General features: G+C 38.7%; 1 protein-coding gene across 1 annotated transcript in view; it reads right to left on the reverse strand.

The window, feature by feature from the left end:
• Positions 1-21,548, reverse strand: part of ESR1 (estrogen receptor 1) — a 384,847-nt gene that overhangs the window by 64,049 nt on the left and 299,250 nt on the right. Inside the window, exon 7 of the mRNA XM_068550713.1 lies at positions 14,299-14,437. Coding sequence (XP_068406814.1) covers positions 14,299-14,437 — 139 coding nt within the window. The remainder of the gene's footprint in view (positions 1-14,298; positions 14,438-21,548) is intronic.

The following is a 21,548-nucleotide window of genomic DNA, read 5'->3' on the forward strand; positions in this document are numbered from 1 at the left end:
ATTATCAAAAAGAGAAGAAATAGGAGATTGGTTCAAGATAGCGGAGTAGAAGGATGTGTTCTCACTCCCTCTTGCGAGAGCACCAGAATCATAACCAACTGCTGAACAATCATCGACAGGAAGACACTGATATTCACCAAAAAAGATAACCCACATCCAAAGACAAAGGAGAAGCCACAATGATACAGTAGCAGGGGCGCAATCACAATAAAATCAAATCCCATAACCACTGGGTGGGTGACTCACAAACTGGAGAACATTTACACCACAGAAGTCCACCCACTAGAGTGAAGGTTCTGAGCCCCATGTCAGGCTTCCCAACCTGGGGGTCTGGCACGGGAGGAGGAATTCCTAGAGAATCAGACTTTGAAGGCTAGTGGAATTTCATTGCAGGACTTCGACAGGAAAGGGGGAAGCAGAGACTCCACTCTTGGAGGGCACACACAAAGTAGTGTGCACATCGGGACCCAGGGGAAGGAGCAGTGATGCCATAGGAGACTGAATCAGACCTACCTGCAAGTGTTGGAGGGTCTCCTGCAGAGGCAGGGGGTGGCTGTGTCTCACCGTGAGGACAAGGACACTGGCAGCAGGAATTCTGGGAAGTACTCCTTGGTGTAAGCCCTCCAAGAGTCCGACATTACCCCACCAAAGAGCCCAGGTAGGCTCCAGTGTTGGGTTGCCTCAGGCAAAACAACCTACAAGGAGGGAACCCAGCCCCAAGCATCAGCAGACAAGCAGATTAAAGTTTTACTGAGCTCTGCCCACCAGAGAAACAGACAGCTCTACCCACCCCCAGTCCCTCCCATTAGGAAACTGGCTCAAGCCTCTTAGATAGCCTCATCCACCACAGGGCAGACAGCAGAAGCAAGAAGAACTACAATTCTGCAGCCTGTGGAACAAAAACCACATTCACAGAAAGATAGACAAGATGAAAAGGCAGAGGGCTATGTAGCAGATGAAGGAACAAGATAAAACCCCAGAAAAACAACTAAATGAAGTGGAGATAGGCAACCTTCCAGAAAAAGAATTCAGAATAATGATAGTGAAGATGATCCAGGACCTCGGAAAAAGAATGGAGGAAAAGATCGAGAGGAGGAAGAAATGTTGAACAAAGACCTAGAAGAATTACAGAACAAACAAACAGAGATGAACAATACAATAACTGAAATGAAAACTACACTAGAAGGAATCAATAGCAGAATAACTGAGGCAGAAGAACGGATAGGTGACCTGGAAGGCAGAATGGTGGAATTCACTGCTGCGGAACAGAATAAAGAAAAAAGAATGAAAAGAAATGAAGACAGCCTAAGAGACCTCTGGGACAACATTAAACGCAACAACATTCACATTATAGGGGTCCCAAAAGGAGAAGAGAGAGAGAAAGGACCTGAGAAAATATTTGAAGAGATTATAGTCGAAAACTTCCCTAACCTGGGAAAGGAAATAGCCACCCAAGTCCAGGAAGCACAGAGAGTCCCATACAGGATAAACCCAAGGAGAAACACGCCAAGACACATAGTATTCAAATTGGCAAAAATTAAAGACAGACAAAGAAAAATTATTGAAAGCAGCAAGGGAAAAATGACAAATAACATACAAGGGAACTCCCATAAGGTTAACAGCTGATTTCTCAGCAGTAACTCTACAAGCCAGAAGGGAGTGACATGACATATTTAAAGTGATGAAAGGGAAGAACCTACAACCAAGATTACTCTACCTGGAAAGGATCTCATTCAGATTCGATGGAGAAATCAAAAGCTTTACAGACAAGCAAAAGCTAAGAGAATTCAGCACCACCAAACCAGCTCCACAACAAATGCTAAAGCAACTTCTCTAAGTGGGAAACACAAGAGAAGAAAAGGACCTACAAAAACAAACACAAAACAATTAACAAAATGGTCATAGGAACATACATATTGATAATTACCTTAAACGTGAATGGATTAAACGCTCCAACCAAAAGACACAGGCTCACTGAATGGACACAAAAACAAGACCCATCTATATGCTGTCTACAAGAGACCTACTTCAGACCTAGGGACACATACAGACTGAAAGTGAGGGGATGGAAAAAGATATTCCATGCAAATGGAAATCCAAAGAAAGCTGGAGTAGCAATACTCATAGCAGATAAAATAGATTTTAAAATAAAGAATGTTACAAGAGACAAGGAAGGACACTACATAATGATCAAGGGATCACTCCAAGAAGAAGATATAACAATTATAAATATATATGCACCCAACATAGGAGCACCTCAATACATAAGGCAACTGCTAACAGCTATAAAAGAGGAAATCGACAGTAACAAAATAATAGTGGGGGACTTTAACACCTCACTTACACCAATGGACAGATCATCCAAACAGAAAATTAATAAGGAAACAGAAGCTTTAAATGACACAATAGACCAGATAGATTTAATTGATATTTATAGGACAATCCATCCAAAAACAGCAGATTACACTTTCTTCTGAAGTGTGCACGGAGCATTCTCCAGGATAGATCACATCTTGGGTCACAAATCAAGCCTCAGTAAATTTAAGAAAATTGAAATCATATCAAGCATCTTTTCTAACCACAACTCTATGAGATTAGAAATCAATTACACGGAAAAAAACGTAAGAAACACAAACCCATGGAGGTTAAACAAAACGTTACTAAATAAACAAGAGATCACTGAAGAAACCAAAGAGGAAATCAAAAAATACCTAGAGACAAATGACAATGAAAACACGATGATCCAAAACCTATGGGATGCAGCAAAAGCAGTTCTAAGAGGGAAGTTTATAGCAATACAAGCCTACCTCAAGAAACAAGAAACATCTCAAATAAACAATCTAACCTTACACCTAAAGGAACTAGAGAAAGAAGAACAAACAAAACCCAAAGTTAGCAGAAGGAAAGAAATCATAAAGATCATATCGGAAATAAATGAAATAGAAACAAAGAGAACAATAGCAAAGATCAAGAAAACTAAAAGCTGGTTCTTTGAGAAGATAAACAACATTGATAAACCATTAGCCAGACTCATCAAGAAAAAGAGGGAGAGACCTGAAATCAATACAATTAGAAATGAAAAAGGAGGAATTACAGCAGACACAGCAGAAATACAAAGCATCCTAAGAGACCACTACAGGCAAGTCTATGCCAATAAAATGGACAACCTGGAAGAAATGGACAAATTCTTAGAAAGGTATAACCTTCCAAGACTGAACCAGGAAGAAACAGAAAATATGAACAGACCAATCACAAGTAATGTAATTGAAACTGTGTTTAAAAATCTTCCAACAAACAAACGTCCAGGACCAGATGGCTTCACAGGTGAATTCTATCAAACATTTGGAGAAGAGCTAACACCCATCTTTCTCAAACTCTTCCAAAAAATTGCAGAGGAAGGAACACTCCCAAACTGATTCTATGAGGAAACCATTACCCTGATACCAAAACCAGACAAAGACACTACAAAAAAAGAAAATTACAGATCAATATCACTCATGAATACAGATGCAAAAATCCTCAACAAAATACTAGCAAACAGAATCCAACAACACATTAAAAGGATCATACACCATGATCAAGTGGGATTTATCCCAAGGATGCAAGGATTCTTCAGTATAAGCAAATCAATCAATGTGATACGCCATATTAACAAATTGAAGAATAAAAACCATATGATCATCTCCATAGACGCAGAAAAGGCTTTTGATAAAATTCAACACCCATTTATGGTAAAAACTCTCCAGAAAGTGGGCATAGAGGGAAACTACCTCAACAACATGAAGGCCATATACGACACACCCACAGCAAACATCATCCTCAATGGTGAAAAACTGAAAGCATTTCCTCTAAGATCAGGAACAAGACAAGGATGTCCACTCTCACCACTGTTATTCAACATAGTTTTGGAAGTCCTAGCCACGGCAATCAGAGAAGAAAAAGAAATAAAAGGAATCCAAATTGGAAAAGAAGAAGTAAAACTGTCACTGTTTGCATATGACATGATACTATACATAGAGAATCCTAAAGATGCCACCAGAAAACTACTAGAGCTAATTGATGAATTTGGTAAAGTTGCAGGACACAAAATTAATGCACAGAAATCTCTTGCATTCCTATACACTAATGATGAAAAATCTGAAAGAGAAATCAAGGAAACACTCCTATTTAGCATTGCAACAAAAAGAATAAAATACCTAGGAATAAACCTACCTAGGGAGACAAAAGACCTATATGCAGAAAACTATAAGACACTGATGAAAGAAATTAAAGAAGATATAAACAGATGGAGAGATATACCATGTTCTTGGATTGGAAGAATCAATATTGTGAAAATGACTAGACTACCCAACGCAGTCTACAGATTCAATGCAACCCCTATCAAATTACCAATGGCATTTTTTAGAGAACTAGAACAAAATATCTTAAAATGTGTATGGAGACACAAAGAGACCCCGAATAGCCAAAGCGGTCTTGAGGGAAAAAAGCGGAGCTGGAGGAATCAGACTCCCTGACTTCAGACTATACTACAAAGCTACAGTAATCAAGACAATATGGTACTGGCACAAAAACAGAAATACAGATCAATGGACCAGGAGAGAAAGCCCAGAGATAAACCCACGCAGCTATGGTCAACTAATCTATGACAAAGGAGGCAAGGATATACAATGAAGAAAAGACAGTCTCTTCAATAAGTGGTGCTGGGAAAACTGGACAGCTACATGGAAAAGAATAAAATTAGAACACTCCCTAACACCGTATACAAAAATAAACTCAAAATGGATTAGAGACCTAAATGTAAGACCGGACACTATAAAACTCTTAGAGGAAAACATAGGAAGAACACTCTTTGACATAAATCACAGCAAGATCTTTTCTGATCCACCTCCTAGAGTAATGGAAATAAAAACAAAAAATAAACAAATGGGATCTACTGAAACTTAAAAGCTTTTGCACAGCAAAGGAAACTACAAGTAAGCCGAAAAGACAACCCTCAGAATGGGAGAAAATATTTGCAAACGAATCAACGGACAAAGGATTGATCTCCAAAATACATAAACAGCTCATGCAGCTCAATATTAAAAAAACAAACAACCCAATCCAAAAATGGGCAGAAGACCTAAACAGACATTTCTCCAGAGAAGACATACAGATCGCCAAGAAGCACATGAAAAGCTGCTCGACATCCCTAATTATTACAGAAATGCAAATCAAAACTATAGTGAGGTATCACCTGACACCAGTTAGAATGGGCATCATCAGAAAATCTACAAACAACAAATGCTGGAGAGGGTGTGGAGAAAAGGGAACCCTCTTGCACTGTTGGTGGGAATGTAAATTGATACAGCCACTATGGAGAACAGTATGGAGGTTCCTTAAAAAACTAAAAATAGAATTACCATATGACCCAGCAACCCCACTACTGGGCATATACCCAGAGAAAACCGTAATTCAAAAAGACACATGCACCCTAATATTCATTGCAGCACTATTTACAATAGCCAGGTCATGGAAGCAATCTAAATGCCCATCGATAGACGAATGGATAAAGATGTGGTACGTATATACAATGGAACATTACTCAGCCATAAAAAGGAATGAAATTGGGTCATTTGTAGAGACGTGGATGAATCTAGAGACTGTCATACAGAGTGAAGTAAGTCAGAAAGAGAGAAACAAATATCGTATATTAACGCATATATGTGGAACCTAGAAAAATGGTACAGGTGGACCAGTTTGCAGGGCAGAAATTGAGACCCAGATGTAGAGAACCAACATATGGACACCAAGGGGGGAAAGCGGCGGGGGATTGGGGGGGTGGGGGGATGAATTGGGAGATTGGGATTGACATATATACACTAATATGTATAAAATGGATAACTAAAATGCACCTGCTGTACAAAAAAATTAATTAAATAAAATTCAAAAAAAAGAGAAGAAATAACATGTGTTTGTGAGGATGTGGAGAAAAGGGAACCCTTTTGTGCACTGTTGGTAAGAATGTAAATTGGGCGGCCGCTACGGAACACAGGATGGAGGTTCCTCAAAAATTTAAACATAGAACTACCATATGATCCAGAAATTCCTCTTCTGGGCATTTATCCAAAGAAAATGAAAACACTAATTTGAAAAGATATCTGCACCTCCATGTTCATTGCAGCATTATTTACAGTAGCCAAGGCATGGAAGTAACCTAAGTGTCCATCAATGAATGAATGGGTTAAAAAAAAGTTTATATATATACATATATATAATGAAATATTATTCAGCCATAAAAAGAAGGAAATCCTGCCATTTGTGATAACATGGATGGACTTTGAGGGCCTTATGCTAAGTGAAATAAGTCAGACAGTGAGAGACACATCACCGTATGATATCACTTATATGTGGAATCTTAGATAAAAACAAATCCACCAGGCTCAGAGATACAGAGAACAAATTGGTGGTTGCCAGAGGTGGGTGGTGGGCAAAATGGGTGAAGATAGTGAAAAGGTACAAACTTTCAGTTATAAGATAAATAAGTTCTGGGGATGGTAATGTACAGCCTGGTGACTATAGTTAATAAAACTTTACTGTATATTTGAAAATTTGTCAGAGAGTAGACCTTAAAATTTCTCATCATTGGAAAAAAATATAACTATTTGTGGTGATGGATGTTACCTCGACTTACTGTGGTGATCATTTTATAATATCTACATATATCAACTCATACGTTGTATACATATGTTGTACAATATAATGTTATATCAATTGTATCTCAATTTTAAAAAAGTGATGGAGGAAGCTAAACTAGATACGAATGATGTGGGGTGTGGTGGAGGCTTGCTTATAATGTCTTGCTTTTGCCTGCATTCATTTGTACACCAATATTACTCTACCACTAGACAGTGAGTTCCCTGAGGACAGGTCTGCCTCTTACACATTTTTTTCATACCCTCCAGTATCAGGCAGAATCCTAGAGACATGGATGTACTCAATAAATATCTACTGAGTTGACTTAAACTGAATCCTAACTAACACATACTTGAAGTTGTGTTATCTCCCTTTATCAATGGATTTTAATTGCACTCATTAAACAAATGAGGATCTTTCCAATGCTGACTATGGAAAAGCAGCTGTGATTAAAGCAGATATGAGAGAGGGATTACGTGATTACCTCTATGTAGCATGTGTGACTTAAATAATATCAAGATATTTTAGAATTAAACTGTCAAAAATATTATGATGATCGTATTTTAAATCAATTAGCAAGTTTAATTGTTAACAGTTTATGGCAAATGCAAAAATAATGTGGTAGGTAAACATGTAAGAAAAGTTAAATTAACCTCTTACACAGGATTAATTCTCTGGTTGGAATTATCCCTTTTCCTCTGGGGCAATTTTATATTAAGTGGATCCTTACTGTTTATAGGCTTATTCCTCTTGAGCAGTTAAAGACTTGTGGCTTAGCAGCCTTTATAACATAGCACTGCTTAATTGCTTTGTTTTTAAGGAGAAATCTTGATTTGAACGTTTTGTTTTTTACCTTTTTCCAGTAGAACCCCTACAGGCGCTTTCATGATTGAAGGTCTTGTTGGTCAAATTGACTTTTTCCAAAACTCCAACATGTGTGTGTGTGTGTGTGTAATATTTTTATTGAGATACAACTCACATATCACATAACTGACCCACTTACAGTGTGTAATGCAATTGGGTTTTAGCCCAATAGATATTTTGATACTTTTTCAATCAGAGATAGCAGTAATATTAGCAACTTGGCTAATTTCTCTCTTCTTTTGGCCTCAATTTTTCTCCTCTGCAGTTTACAGTTTCATATTCCCAGGATTTGTCAGAACTCTGCACCAAAGACTTTAAAGAATCAATCAATTGGCATCTGCTGTTGAGTAATTAAGGACTCAGAACTGGAAAGAACCAACGGATCCAGAGCCAAGAATACAAGCTGGTGAAACCCTTTGCTACCTGTCTTCTCACATAATGAATAAAATATAGTATAGAAGATAACCCAACACACTACTGTACAGATTAAAGAAGTTACAAAAAGGCTGGTTTCCTTTCTTTTCTTTCTTCATCCAATTCTATAAGGTAGAGCAAAAAAAAAGTTATGAACAAAGTTCTTGGGATATGAATGGGCCATATAGGATGCAAACCAACACAAGCCTGGAAAGTTATGAGGGAATCCAGCAAAGCCACTGGAGTAACCGTAACTGTCTCCTGCCCAGGACTGACTTTGCTGAGGAGCTGATCACTCCCCCACCCACCTGCTGCCCCTGCTACTATAACATCCCCCTTCAGTAGAGCACACATTTTTCAGAGAGGAGAAATCTAAAAAGGGAATATAAAGGGAGGTCTTTCTTTTTATGCCCAAGAAACCTTTAAACAAATTACATTCTGAATTTATCAGCTTATTTCCGAACTTTCTTTTTTCACTCTTCCAAGTGAAAAAAATCTGCAAAGAATTTACATCAAGTTTTACACAGGAAAAAAAATTTAAAAGGCCAGTAAAAGCATTTGCTGGAAGCATTGTTTCATTTGCATGTTTTTATTTGCATGTTTTTTTCTGAAATATTTACAATAAATAACTTGAAATGAGCATGCTCTTACTTCTAGAAAATGGCTTTTTTTTTTTTCAGTTTAAAGTGAATTTATGGTCTGAAAACAGTCAGCTATTTAGTAGAAGAAGCAAAATGTTCTCTCCAGTGCAACAACCTGTTTTTCTCTTAAGGAAGAGAACTTATTCCTATTCCATGCCTACAAGTCAAAGAACTTTCTGTTGTCCAATATTATTTCCTACAGACAGAGCCTCCTGATGCAGGAGCGATGGAAAGAGCTAGATCAACAACCCTCTGGCCAGACGCTTGGTAGAGGGAATATTCTCCTTGTCGAATTAAGCTTTGCTTTCAAATGGATGAATAGTTTTTTTTTCTCTGAGAGTGAATAGGAATCGAAAGAGAGTGCTTTGGCTTCACTGAGAAATCCGCAAATATTTCTCAGAATTTGTTAGCATGGATGGCGCCAGCAAAACAGAATTTAGACAGTGCTCTGGAAACTGGATAGTCTTACTGAACTGGCAATTTACACTGTGTCCTCTAACATCACATCTGCCTTCCAGCGATAGTAAACTTTACTCCTGCAAAAACAAAGAGATCCCACAAGGAATGACTTATATTGAACACTTTTGCTTCTGTTTTCTGTCTCTGTTTTTCCAGGGTGAGCACTCAAGCAGGACTAAACGAAGAGGTGCATTCCTAGTTGACACAGAGGACATATTTGGTGTTTTCTGGTGCCAAAACACACCAAAGGATTAGGTGCTAGAATGGAAAATGAGTTTTCTCCATTTCCTGATTACTTTCACAGGTGTTCTTATTATCTTTAACTTCCCTCATAAAATACACACACATACAGATACACACTGAGAGAAATTACTGGGTTCTCTATTAATACCTGATAATAAGCTTTATTTCTTGGTTTTCACAGGAAGAGGAGACTGTATTAAGTGCTTGGAACTCACTGCTGCAAGATACAGGGAAGAACTGGAAATTGTGGGTAGGTTAAGTGGCAAGGATGAAACTAGCCTTCAAGCATATGACCACCAGGAAAGCTATAAACTACCAGAATCAAGATATCATGGGTTATCATCGGGAGTAAATCAAGCAATAACTCTTTTGAAATGGATGCTAGACAGGAAATACAGTCCTCTGCTCACAAGTGTGGGATGGCAACCCGGCAATTTTTTTATATTCCTGTAATCACTAAACCCCCATTTGCCAACACTAACATTTGAGTAATTACAAGGAAAGACTGAGGTATATTCTATCCTCTTGATAGCCTTGGAAAGCACAAGTGCCTGGATTTGCAAAGAAGGCTTAAGAAAACAGGATATCATTATAATCTATTGCAGATAAACCCTTGTCTCTAGTTAGCAACGCTGATAATCCCTGGGTGACAGGACTCCTTGGGACTTCTGGCTTTCTCTTGTCCCCATGTCTATGCAGATGTAAACACCCTATGGAGGCCGACTTTGCAAAGGTAGTATCACCAAGCCTGAGATAAAATAAAAATGATGCAGCTAACACTCATCTTTTGCTTACCAGCTCTCAAATACTTGGCTTTGAAACTCATGGATTTCTACATTTTGTTACAAACAATGTTTACAACGTGCAAAAGGATGGGAAAAGAGCAAAAGGGAGATCAAGGTGACTGATGTTAATCAGAAAGCTGAATGTTATCAACAGGGTTGGGAGCCTGCAAGGCAAAAACACAAACAGTGCTCTCAACTATCACTCAGAAGCCATCTTCCAGATGTATAAAATTTCAAATGGGTTGCTGGTCACGATATTTTTTACTGTTATGCATATATCAATGTCATCAAAAGCAGTTATCTTCTAATACCAAGAGAGTCATTTAATAATATTGAAATTGTATAACATTTAGGTGCATGTTAATAGTTAGAAAAATATAGAAAATTTTATACTATAGACCATATTTTTTAAAATAATATTATTTATATAATTTATATTTATTTATGTATTTTTCTGATCATTAACATGATTTGAAATGTATGTATGTAAATGTTCTTAAACGTATTAAGACCTGGAGGATTATAGTCCATAGTTGGGTCTAGTGATGGAAGAAAAATAAGAGCCTCTGTTTATCTTCATTCGGAATTTAACAGGTTTGTGGAATATAAACAGAAGTATAAGCATAAGCCAAATGCACTTAGTAATTTTAAAAATCCTTTCGAAACAGATGTATCTTAATTTCTTCAAAGTCTAGGAGGGTCTAAGCCAGGAATTGAGTAGCCCTGAACAAGAAGTGAGTGAGTTTGATGACAAGAACACTTGAAATGACCATCAGAAGACGTGGCTTCTCCTCACTCTGCCATGAGCCACCGGGGGACCCTGGCCAGTGCAATTAACAAACACTTATCGCGGAACACGGAAGACCTTGTTCATTGGAGGGAACAAAAAGGCGAACAAGATCTGGTTCCTGCCTGCACGAAGTTCATGAGCTGAAAGGGAAGATAAGACATACGATCATAACTTACAGGTGGCAGAAGGAGAATAAGAGAAGCAGAAACCAAACCCCATGAGCACATAGACAAAGAAAAGGCTACTTTCTGGCTAAAAAGGAGAGAGTTTGGAGGACGGTTTTCCGGAAGAGTAACATCTGAAATGGCCTTAAAGAAGGTCCCAAGATTCTGACAAGGAATCCTAGAGGTACAGGGCCTTTCAGAAGCAGTGGAAAAAAACCTTGAAGAGTGAAGTCAAGTTCGTGGCTCTCAGGCTGAAGTCAGGGCCCAGGTGTTCGTTAGCCTGGACGAGAGTTCACCAGGCTCACTTAATCCCCAGAACTCCGTTTTGGACTCAAAGCCACTGGCTTTCCTCATTACATCATCTGACCCGCTCTGCTGATGTTTGTGTCTGTGACACTTGCAACAGGGATTCATAATTATCAAGGTAAGAAGTCTAGACGGTACTTTCTAAAGAAGGGAGAGAGCCAATGGAAGCTGAATCAGGAAGCATCAGGATCACAGCTATGCCTTAGAAAGAAGTCTCTGGCAGCCCTGCGGCGAAGAGACTGAAGGAAAGAGGGCCGGTGGCCGAGAAAGACAGTGGTGGAGAGGCAAGCCTTTGGGGAGGGCTGACTTGGACCTGTGCTAGGGGAGGAATGGCGACAAAGGGGAGGTGTGGATTTCAGAAACAGGGCAGGAAGGACTTGACAGTTAACTGGATAATCTGGTGGGGGGAGTGGAATCCATGGTTAACTTGAACTTGACAGCTTCAGTGTCTAGGTGAATGCCACTAATAGAAAAAAAAGAAAAGGAACAAACGTGGTGAGGAAGATAATGTATTCAGCGAGGGATACTGTGAGTCTGAAGAGCTTATAGGATATTGAAATGGGAAAATCTAGAGTAGCGGTTCTCAGCCAGGGACAATTCTATGCCTCCCTTCCCCCCACACACAGGGGACATTTAGAAAAGTCTGGAGACATTTGGAGTTGTCATCTCTGGGGAAAGGGATGCTGCTACGAGAGCATCTAGTAGGTTAAGTCCAGGAATGCTGCTAAACATCCTAAAATACATGGGACAGTCCCCCACAAGAAAGAATAATCCAACCAAAAATGTCAACAGTGCAGAAGTTGAGAAACCCTGGTCTAGAGGTAGTAGGAACTTCCTATCTGGAATTTTAGAAAGTAGGAATGGAGAGAAATGAGAACTCTTAGTCACTGACACTGCAGTGAGAAACATGGGAGAAAATTAAGCACACTGACAGTGTGTGGAAAAGAAAGGCAGGTGGTGGATAAGATCCTACACAATATCACCTTGCTGGCAAAATGAGTTTCATCGGGGTGAGGTGATGTCACAAACCCTTTCATATCTAAAATGCAATGACTGATGATTGCCCTCAGGAAGTGTGTACCTAAGAAGATAAACATGGATGAGGTAGTAAATCATGAAACAGATCAATTCAGTCATGAACGTCCTCAATATCCTAAACCCTGAAGACACCTTCCCGTCTATTGTGGAGAAACATTGTATGTGGTCTATGATTTTCATCTGCAAATTTATTATCACTTGGTCATGGAACGACATGACTGTAACAGAAAAATTTTAAAAGCAGCAGAAGAAAAAGGAGGAGGAGAAAGAGAAGGAGGAGGAAGAGGAGATAGGCCAGAAAAACAAGAAGAGGAAAACAGGAAAAAAGAGGTGGAAGGGAAAAATGACAAGAGAAACAAGGGAAGGGAAGGGAAAGGAAAGGCAGGAAAAGAAGTGAAGAAGCACTGTAGAGACATCCTCTAAAAGGCAGGCTAAATACCGTGTGAGGGCAGTTGTACGGAACCAGACCAGTGGCCGTTCTCGATCAGTCCACAAAACTGTGATACGGGCCTATATTCCGTGGAAAGAAAGAGCTGCTTCTTGAACAGCGTCATCACTGTTGATGATGCTATAATAACACAAAATGATGAAAAAAGCTATAATAACACAAAATGATGAAACAGTAACCAATACGTATACAATTCTCCAGTATTTAAATAAATAAATGCTGCCAGAACTCTGTTCCAGGTGGCTTGGCAGGTGTAGGGAAGGAAGCCAGAGCAGGACAGGAGATGAGGGGGCAGCGTGGTGCTCCGAAAGGAAGGAAAGCACAAAGATGCATCGCGTGCAACCTGGCAGCCTTGGACTGATGAGCAGAGGCAAAAAAAGTCTGCAAGGAACAACTAGAAGACGGATATTTCCCATTCAAATGATTATGTCGTCCGTAAAGACAAGGTACATCTGGAAACAAAAGGTCACAGCAGCAGACCAGAGAAGGCATTGCTGACGAGGAAAGAGTGTGAAGGACGTGTGCACAGGGCAGGAGCCAACATGAGTGTGCCAGAGACAGACAGATCTTGAATTCCAATCCTGGCTCCACCATCGGCTAGCTCAATGCTCTTTGAAAGTAGCAGAATGTCTCTGAAACTTAGCTTCCTTTCTGGTAAAACATGAATGATAAGGCTTCCCAGGAGTGCTGTGATGATTAAATGAGATCATGTATGTAAAGTATTCAGCACAGCAGCTGGTGCTGGGTAGGGACTCTGTCAGCGGTAGCTGCTGTTAAATACTGTCTAAATCCGATTACTCTAAGCAATGACTGAATGAGAAAGAAGAATAGGACCCACATTCCAAGTCAACCCAAATAGAATACATGAAATAAGGTGGCACATTTGAAAACTGAAATCTTCATTTTCTAAAATAAGCAAGTTAACTTTTATGGATTCATAAAACTGGAAGTGGCCTTCAGAACTCTGTTCAAATTTCTTCATTTACTGATGGCAAAATTGGAAAAGGAAATGAAAAGACTATTGTGGTTTGGATGTACATGAGCCAAAAAAAGACTTTAATTAAAGGAAAGTTACTCATCATTCTTTTATATAACACAAGATGAAGGTGAAGTTAGAAAATTACAGTTCATAATTTTGTAAATACACACAAATACATATGTGTATATATATTGATACATACATATGTGTATATATATTGATACATGCATATATGTATATATAAATATACGGACACATATACAATATACATGTATATTTTAGAAATGATAGCGCTAATCTGGGGAGACATCAGGCAGACAGTTATCCTTAGCCTTCTGTGAACTCGACTACCCTACATCACCCGAATCCACCCATGTGTAAATGTATCTGATAAAGTTCTTGGAAGCTTCGTGGAATGCTGAATAAAGGAGCTTCAGGATCAAACTGGTGATTATCAAGAATGTGCTTCCCCCAAGCTACAGCCAGGTCACTCACCTGTCCAGGAGCAAGTTAGGAGCAAACAGGAGCTTCCCTGGGTGCTCCATGGAGCGCCAGACAAGACCAATCATGAGAATCTCTAGCCAGGCACATTCCAGAAGGTGGACCTGATCATGGAGGGTCAAATCCACAAATCCTGAAACAAGACAAGAAAACCATGCTGACTCAAATGAAAAGTAATGCTGGTGAAGTGAATGCAACCAGGGATTTGAAGTGGTAGGGTCTATTTTTTATTAGGTGGAAAAACATAAATTAGAAGCACACAATAGGAAAGTCAAGTAACTATTTTTTAAAACTAGTATATCAATGAACTTTAATGTGGCATTTTCTTAATGTCTTAGTGTCATATCTACAGAAATATACTAACTTAAGCAACCCACTTAGTTTTCTGTAAAGTTCTGAACTTACTGTTAAAATGTGTATGCTTTTTACTTAGACATTTCTAATAGCCCTATGTGATTATTACATTTCATTTCTGTTTCAGCTGAAGATATTTAAGTGCAGGAAATTTAAATTACTTGCCCTAAACCAAATAGGAATTGGAGCACAGGCAGGACCAAAGTCACTAAATTTCTACCTCTTTGCTTCATCACTAAGCCATGCTCTTTTTTTCACACCATGCAAAAGAAAGACTAATACAATAGAAAGTGTAAATAAATCACTCGGGAGAGAATAAGTCAGATGAATGAAAGTGACATTATGGTTACTTCTGGTAATAAACACTAAAAAAGTGCCCTTGTTTTCCAATGGCTTACTGGGAGAGTAAAGCTTTTTCCAATCATCACTGACAATATGCCTAATAGTAATAATAATAGTGAGAAAAAGGAGGAGGAGGAGAAGGAGAAGAAGGGGAAAGAAGAGGAAGATCAATTGATTGAGCCTTTACTCTGGGTTAGAAGCAATGTTAAGTACTTTCCATACCCATTTTTAAAGTATTTATTCATACAATAATTCTCAGAGGTAGGAACTCACGGGGATATCATTTTACAGATAAGGAAACAGATGTTCAGAGAGCTTATATACTTGTTAAGGTCAGAGATGGAAATATAATCTCCAGAACCTATGCCCTTGACCACAAGTGACAGTGCTTCTTATGTGCTGCAATTAATTGTAGACTTTGGATCAAGTGACTACATAAATCTAACCACACAAATTAAGACATGCCAGAGTGACAAGGGCATTGCATAAACAAGATGTCCATAAAGTTTGCTCCTTTCCAAATCAGTTCCCTGTTCTTCTGCCCTGAGGTACCCCCATCACATTTCCTTCCTCTCTCTCTCTGCCCTCAACCCTTTGCTCTCTCTTATCCATGAGATGGGTCTAGGAATCCCATTTTTCTTTGTCCTCTTCTTTATTTTTTTCTCACTAATACTATACTTTTATTAGTTATCTATACTTGTATTTACTAAAAAGCCAAAATGTAAGTTTATTTTCCTTAAGCAGTAGTAGTGATGGTTTGCCTACTGAATGTTTCTTCTTGGGGGTGTTGATTAAAGAATCAGCATTAAACAATTAGCTCATCATTTCTTATATACTTAAGTGCCATCTTTCATATAATCCTTACCACCAAGTAGATGATGACCCACATAGAGAAACCCAAGGTAGAGAAAGACCTCAGAGTGTAAGGCCCCTCTAGCCACTATCCCATAACCAAGCCTCATTAATTCTATCTTAGAAGTAACCATAAAATTCTTTTTCTCCTTTCTATATTTCCACCATTACTGCATTTATTTAATTCTCCAAGAGTCTCTCACCTTTTTGCCTGACTTCTTTAACTCAGCATAATTATTTTGAGACTTACCTATGTTGTTACATGTATAAATAGTTGATTCGTTTTATTGCTGAGTGGTATTCCACTCAGCAATAAAGAATGGTTGATTCTTTTTATTGGATATAGCCAATAAATAAATACAATTTATCCTTTCATTGGATATTTGATTTACTTCGGGCTATTACAAATAAAATTGCCATGAGCAATCTATGTACAATTTTTTGTATGGACATACGCTTTCATTTCTCCTGGGTAAATATTTAAGTGTACTATGGCTGGATTATAAGGTAGGTATACGGTAGGTATATGTTTAACTTTTTAAGAAACTGCTAAACTGTCTTCAGAAGTGATTGTTCCATTTTACATCCCCGACAGCAATAGTCAATAGTACCAGTTTCCCCACATCTTCAGCCAATACTTGGTATGGTCAGTCTTTTTCATTTTAGACATTCTAGTAGATGTACAGAAGTATCACACTGGCACTGTGATTTTAATTTGCATTTCCCTAATGACTAATGATATTGAGCATCTTTTCATGTGCTTCTAACAGATCATTATCTTACACTATATTCACATTAATTATGCATGTATCTGTAAATCCTGCTAGACTATGTACTCATTAGAAGCACAAAATGCATAATTCTATCAAATTCTGCTTTTTTAACGTCTGAATTTATTGCACCTTCTGCTACATCATTCAGCCATGCCAAGGCCAATTAACAGTGTAGCATTTATCAGAGCAAGTGTCTTCCCACTGGAAAGGGTGGGTTTCAGTCACACAAAGCAGGACTTGCAACTGGAGAGACAATGGGCAGTTCTGTTCATAAGAAAAACTAAGGGATTAAAAAGCAGTGATTGGGTTTCAGGACTCCTGCGAAGAGAAAGGAACAGATAACCCTACACCTTGGAACTGTTTACCTATAGCATGCATTGGGTCAAAATGGACTAGCCTTGCTCTGGAAGAAGCACTGCCTAAGGCAGCAAGAAATGCTTCTCTTTCTCAGTAGCCAATGTCTAATGGGATAAACCATCTCCAGTGAGCAGTGTTTATAAGGAAAACTCACAGGGAAGTTTTAATTCTTTAAGATTTCACCCCAATTTTTCAGATAAAGTCTCATAATAGCAATATAAACCCACCCTATAAATCAAACTCACTTTCAGAAATGTTAACATTCAAGAGGTATTTTCTCTCTTCTCATGACATTCCCTGTTTGATGTGGAAAAAAATGCAATCCTGTGATAATGTCACCCATAATGAAACCTACACAATGTAATTCAATACCCTCCATAAGCCCCAAACAATCACGCAGGATGAGATTTAGAGGGTATCTCGAGAGAGAACTGCAGCCATGTAACCAATCAATTTTGGAAAACCAAAGGAGGATTTTCTGGTAGCAACCTTACATATTAAACTGAATCATACTTTTTAATTCTCACGTCAAAACTTCAGTGCTATTTAAGTCAGACAGTTTTAGTGGTCTTTGGGGAGTCTCAGAAGCTCACCATAACCATTTGTACCACAGATGTCTGGTGATTATGAAATCTGTCTGAAGTATGTCTGTTAGTGATAGTTTTCAGTCTGAATCCAGCAGAATTGCTGGGTCCTTCTGTTGAAATGATGTAGATCTCTCAAAAAGGAATAGTCTGTTTAATTATCTTTCCCAGCTGTGCATATTGCCTGCAGACAAGGGTTACTGTGTCTCTTCCAAAGTGTCCTCTGCAAGTTCCGGGGGCAGGGTTGCAGGGAGTGTGCAAAAACTGTCAATTAACCTTCTTAATGAAAGTGAGGGCTACTGAAGGAAGTTACTGGATGGAGTGTCTCTTCCAATATACTGATCTCAATATTATTTTAACCACACAGGAGCTGCATGCTCTTTTGGTGTAGAATAAATGTCCTTTAATACTCTCAATTCATATACAGTGAAGAAAAATAATGTAATAAATCCCAAACAAAATTATACTGGGCCAACTATCTATAGACACCGAGTTTCAATCCTTTGGCTTATTTTCCTTCTAAACAGGAAGAATAATCTATTATGCAACTTCAGCTGAATCTGCTATCATAACTTGGAAGCATCCAACAATGCCTTTCTTGAACACTTGAAAGTGTGGCCAGTATGAAGGTGGGAGCTAGCAGCATTTATGGGATATGAATAGAGGCATCAGTGACAGAACTTCTCACAGGTGACACAGTGAGAAGTGATTTACCCCCCATCACTTAGGGACTCTCATTTAGTGACAGTGGCAAGGGGTCTTCAGGGCTGTGGAATCCACACCAGAGGGGTAGAATGCATACCTCAAAAGTAGTAACAGTAGTTTATTGAGACCAAGTGAAATCAGCTGCAGGGAAATCTCACTTGATAAAATAAAATTTTAAGAGAAAGCGAACATGGGCCTTTTTCTCTAGTCTGCACTTAAAGGTCTAGTAATGGAGTATCCAGAGATAGGATATACTGGAAACAGACAGAAATGCTTCAAGTCCTGTTCCCCACCTGTTATGTGGGCAGGGATCGGATGAAGTTGAGGAAGCCCTCTTTCAGAGAAAAAGAGTCTCTCCATACAGACAAGCAGCCTGTTATTTCCAGCCTCATCACCAAGTAAAAATATTTCTGCCTTCTTTCTTTGTTATAAGGTAACTGTTTTGCCTCCAAGATTTTTCACTGAGTTTTGACTGTGAAAGGAGCTCGTGGCATGTCTTCCCCCCTCCCTTGGGCCTCATGAGATCCTAAGCCCTCTTCCCCACTCTGCTAGGGACTGCCATACTAATTGCTTAATTTGCCTTGGCACACAGGAGATACTTAAAGCCTTACCTACTCTTACCGGGTGTGGCAAGACACTGCAAAGTGTGCCGAGAGCCTGAGGCAAAATGGCTAATATAATACGAATGCTCCTTAAGTTCTGCGCTGCTGTTGAGTAAAAGATAAACCAGAGTGGGTCTTCAGTAGAGACATGAGAAAAAAAATGAGGGCTACAGTCATTGTATTTCTTATTTCCATGGAATACAATCTATATGTTATAGAGGCAAAGCAAAGTAGAATCTCTGTGAAGAAAAAAGCAACTTTCTCCTGGGGAGCAGTTGTCTCAAAACTAGAAGCCAGGTGGTTGGTTCCCTTAGTAAATCCACTGGAAAAATATTAGTTTCCTGACCTTCAAAAAATTAATCATGTTCTCAGTCATATCATGACCCCAATGTTCTCCAAAATGTCAGTTATAATATTGCCCATTGCATTCTTTCTGTTTTGCCTTAACTCAGTGAAAGAAGATTTAAATAATTCATCTCTTTTCCCCTTGATGCCAAAATAAAATAAGGTTTTTTAAAAAAAAAAAGAAAGAAAGAACATATGGAACATGAGATTGTAGCATAAATCAGCTCCAAACTGAATAAAACTTGGGATTTCTGAGAGAAAGCCTATAGAACAGATAATGTCAGAACAACCTAGATCCCAGCTCAAATGCTAAGCAGTCTTCACATCCTCCATTTTTTTTTTTTTTTTCTTTTTCTCCACAAGATAGTAACTTAATGCCATACTATGAACCATGTACCTCATGGTATAGTTGACTATAACCTCCCTCCTCCAAATAAAAATATGGAATCTCCTTTATATGCAGCCTCATGATAGAAAGACCCATTAGAACTGTGATTCTCATTCTCTAACACTTTAAGATGTCTCCGTAACATATAAGCATTGAAAAATTCTTTTCAAAGAAATGAGTTTAATCCATTTAAATAAATAATGTAATATACCAAACATGTACCACTGTTATAAAATAAAATGGTAAGAGACTATCACTTGTTTAGACATACTGAATCACAGTGCAAGAATATGGGCCTCCTACCAAGCCTGCCCCACATCACATCCCTGTGTATTCTGGCTTTCCTCCGCTATAATAAAAGGAAGTGTTCCCAGGCCCCCTCTGGCACAACGTCACCTATCCAAAGCCCTTATGCAAACACCGTACTAAATATCCACCTTGCCAATACCAAGCGGACACTGTCAGGAGGCTACAACATCCTCGTCCTCAGGCCTGATTATTAGGTACTTCCAAGTCACTTCCCAAGATGTGACTTTTTGGAAGGTACACACCCTCCCTTCTCCCCCAACAGAATGAGGAGAACATAAGTAATTAAAAGAGAATGAACCAAAAAGACACGTAGACCTGGCTTGAAATTATTCCGTGGTCCACGGCCAGTTACTTAAGGTCTCTGAAAGCTCTGCCCATCTGTAAAATAACCACTTTGGGTTATTGTAAAAATTAAGGAGTTAGCAGATGTCTCAGAGTGGCTACTCAATGAACATTTGTACTCTTCCCTACTTCATCCCAACAGGCTGGAACTTCTGTCCAGTAGAAGGGAAGACTACTTTTGCAAAGTACCAAGAGAAATGTTTGGTTTTAAAATATTGGAGATTTAGAACTTCAAACTTAAATAGAGCACTTTGTGTTTGCCCTAAGTCATGATGTCATGTTGTGTTTTCTGTTTATTTTTTCTTTTTATTTATATGTAAAAAATAACCTAATAAAAAGGATAAAAGACTTCCTGGACATCAAACAGTTCTTACAAAACAACATTTTCATGATTTAAAAGTGGAGGGAACAAGAGCATGTGGATTATATTTCTCCTAAAATACATATGTGAAAAAATGAAAAAAGAAAGCACGTTTGGGGTTTTGTTATACTCAAAGCATTTCAAGATGTTTAGTAAATCCAGAATGCAGCTGTCTTCATGAACCCCTCCCCGACCAGCCCCAATATAAATGGCCCATGGCTTTCTATTGAACTCAGCAGACCTCCACGGAGGTCCTTTGTTGCTCCTTATTTGCCTTGGGGTAGAGAGAATGAATCTTACCCTGAGGTGACTACCTGCCTTGGGAAATAAAGTGGTATTCTCAAGGCGATGCTAAGCAATAAAAACCAGTGGTAAGTGAAGAACTGAATGTGACAAAGTTGACGTTTTTAAAATATGTCACATTTAGCATAGTTGACAGCCAAATTAATTTGAGTAAAGATCGAAGAATTCAGTCCAGAGGTTTTAAAATAAACAAAGGTACTGCCTTTTAAAATTACTGGAGCATCCGTCAAACAACCCTTACTTAGAAGACCATATGTTGAAAGAATTACAGATGATGAAAGTCATGATATCTATATAAATCCACAAACTTTCCAATCTTGACTCTGCAGCCTGACAAGGGTGTCATGTTTCAGCTGACACTGTATGATGAAGACACTATGACATCATTACTAATTCCTTCAGAACAGTGCAGCAGAGCTTAACACATTTCACTCTGTGACTTAGTTTTACGTATACAGATTCAAAGGTGGAGTTTCTATGGCACATCCAAAAGAAAAACCAACACTGTTGTTTGCGGTTATTCTCCTTCTTCCCCATTTTTATCTGAATGTAAGAGAAACAAAAGAGAGCTTGCTTGGCAGGATCTGAGATATTTCCCAGACATCTCTCTTATAATGCATACGTGAG

This window comes from Eschrichtius robustus, chromosome 9, assembly GCF_028021215.1.
Source record: "Eschrichtius robustus isolate mEscRob2 chromosome 9, mEscRob2.pri, whole genome shotgun sequence".
Classification (NCBI taxonomy): domain Eukaryota; kingdom Metazoa; phylum Chordata; class Mammalia; order Artiodactyla; family Eschrichtiidae; genus Eschrichtius; species Eschrichtius robustus.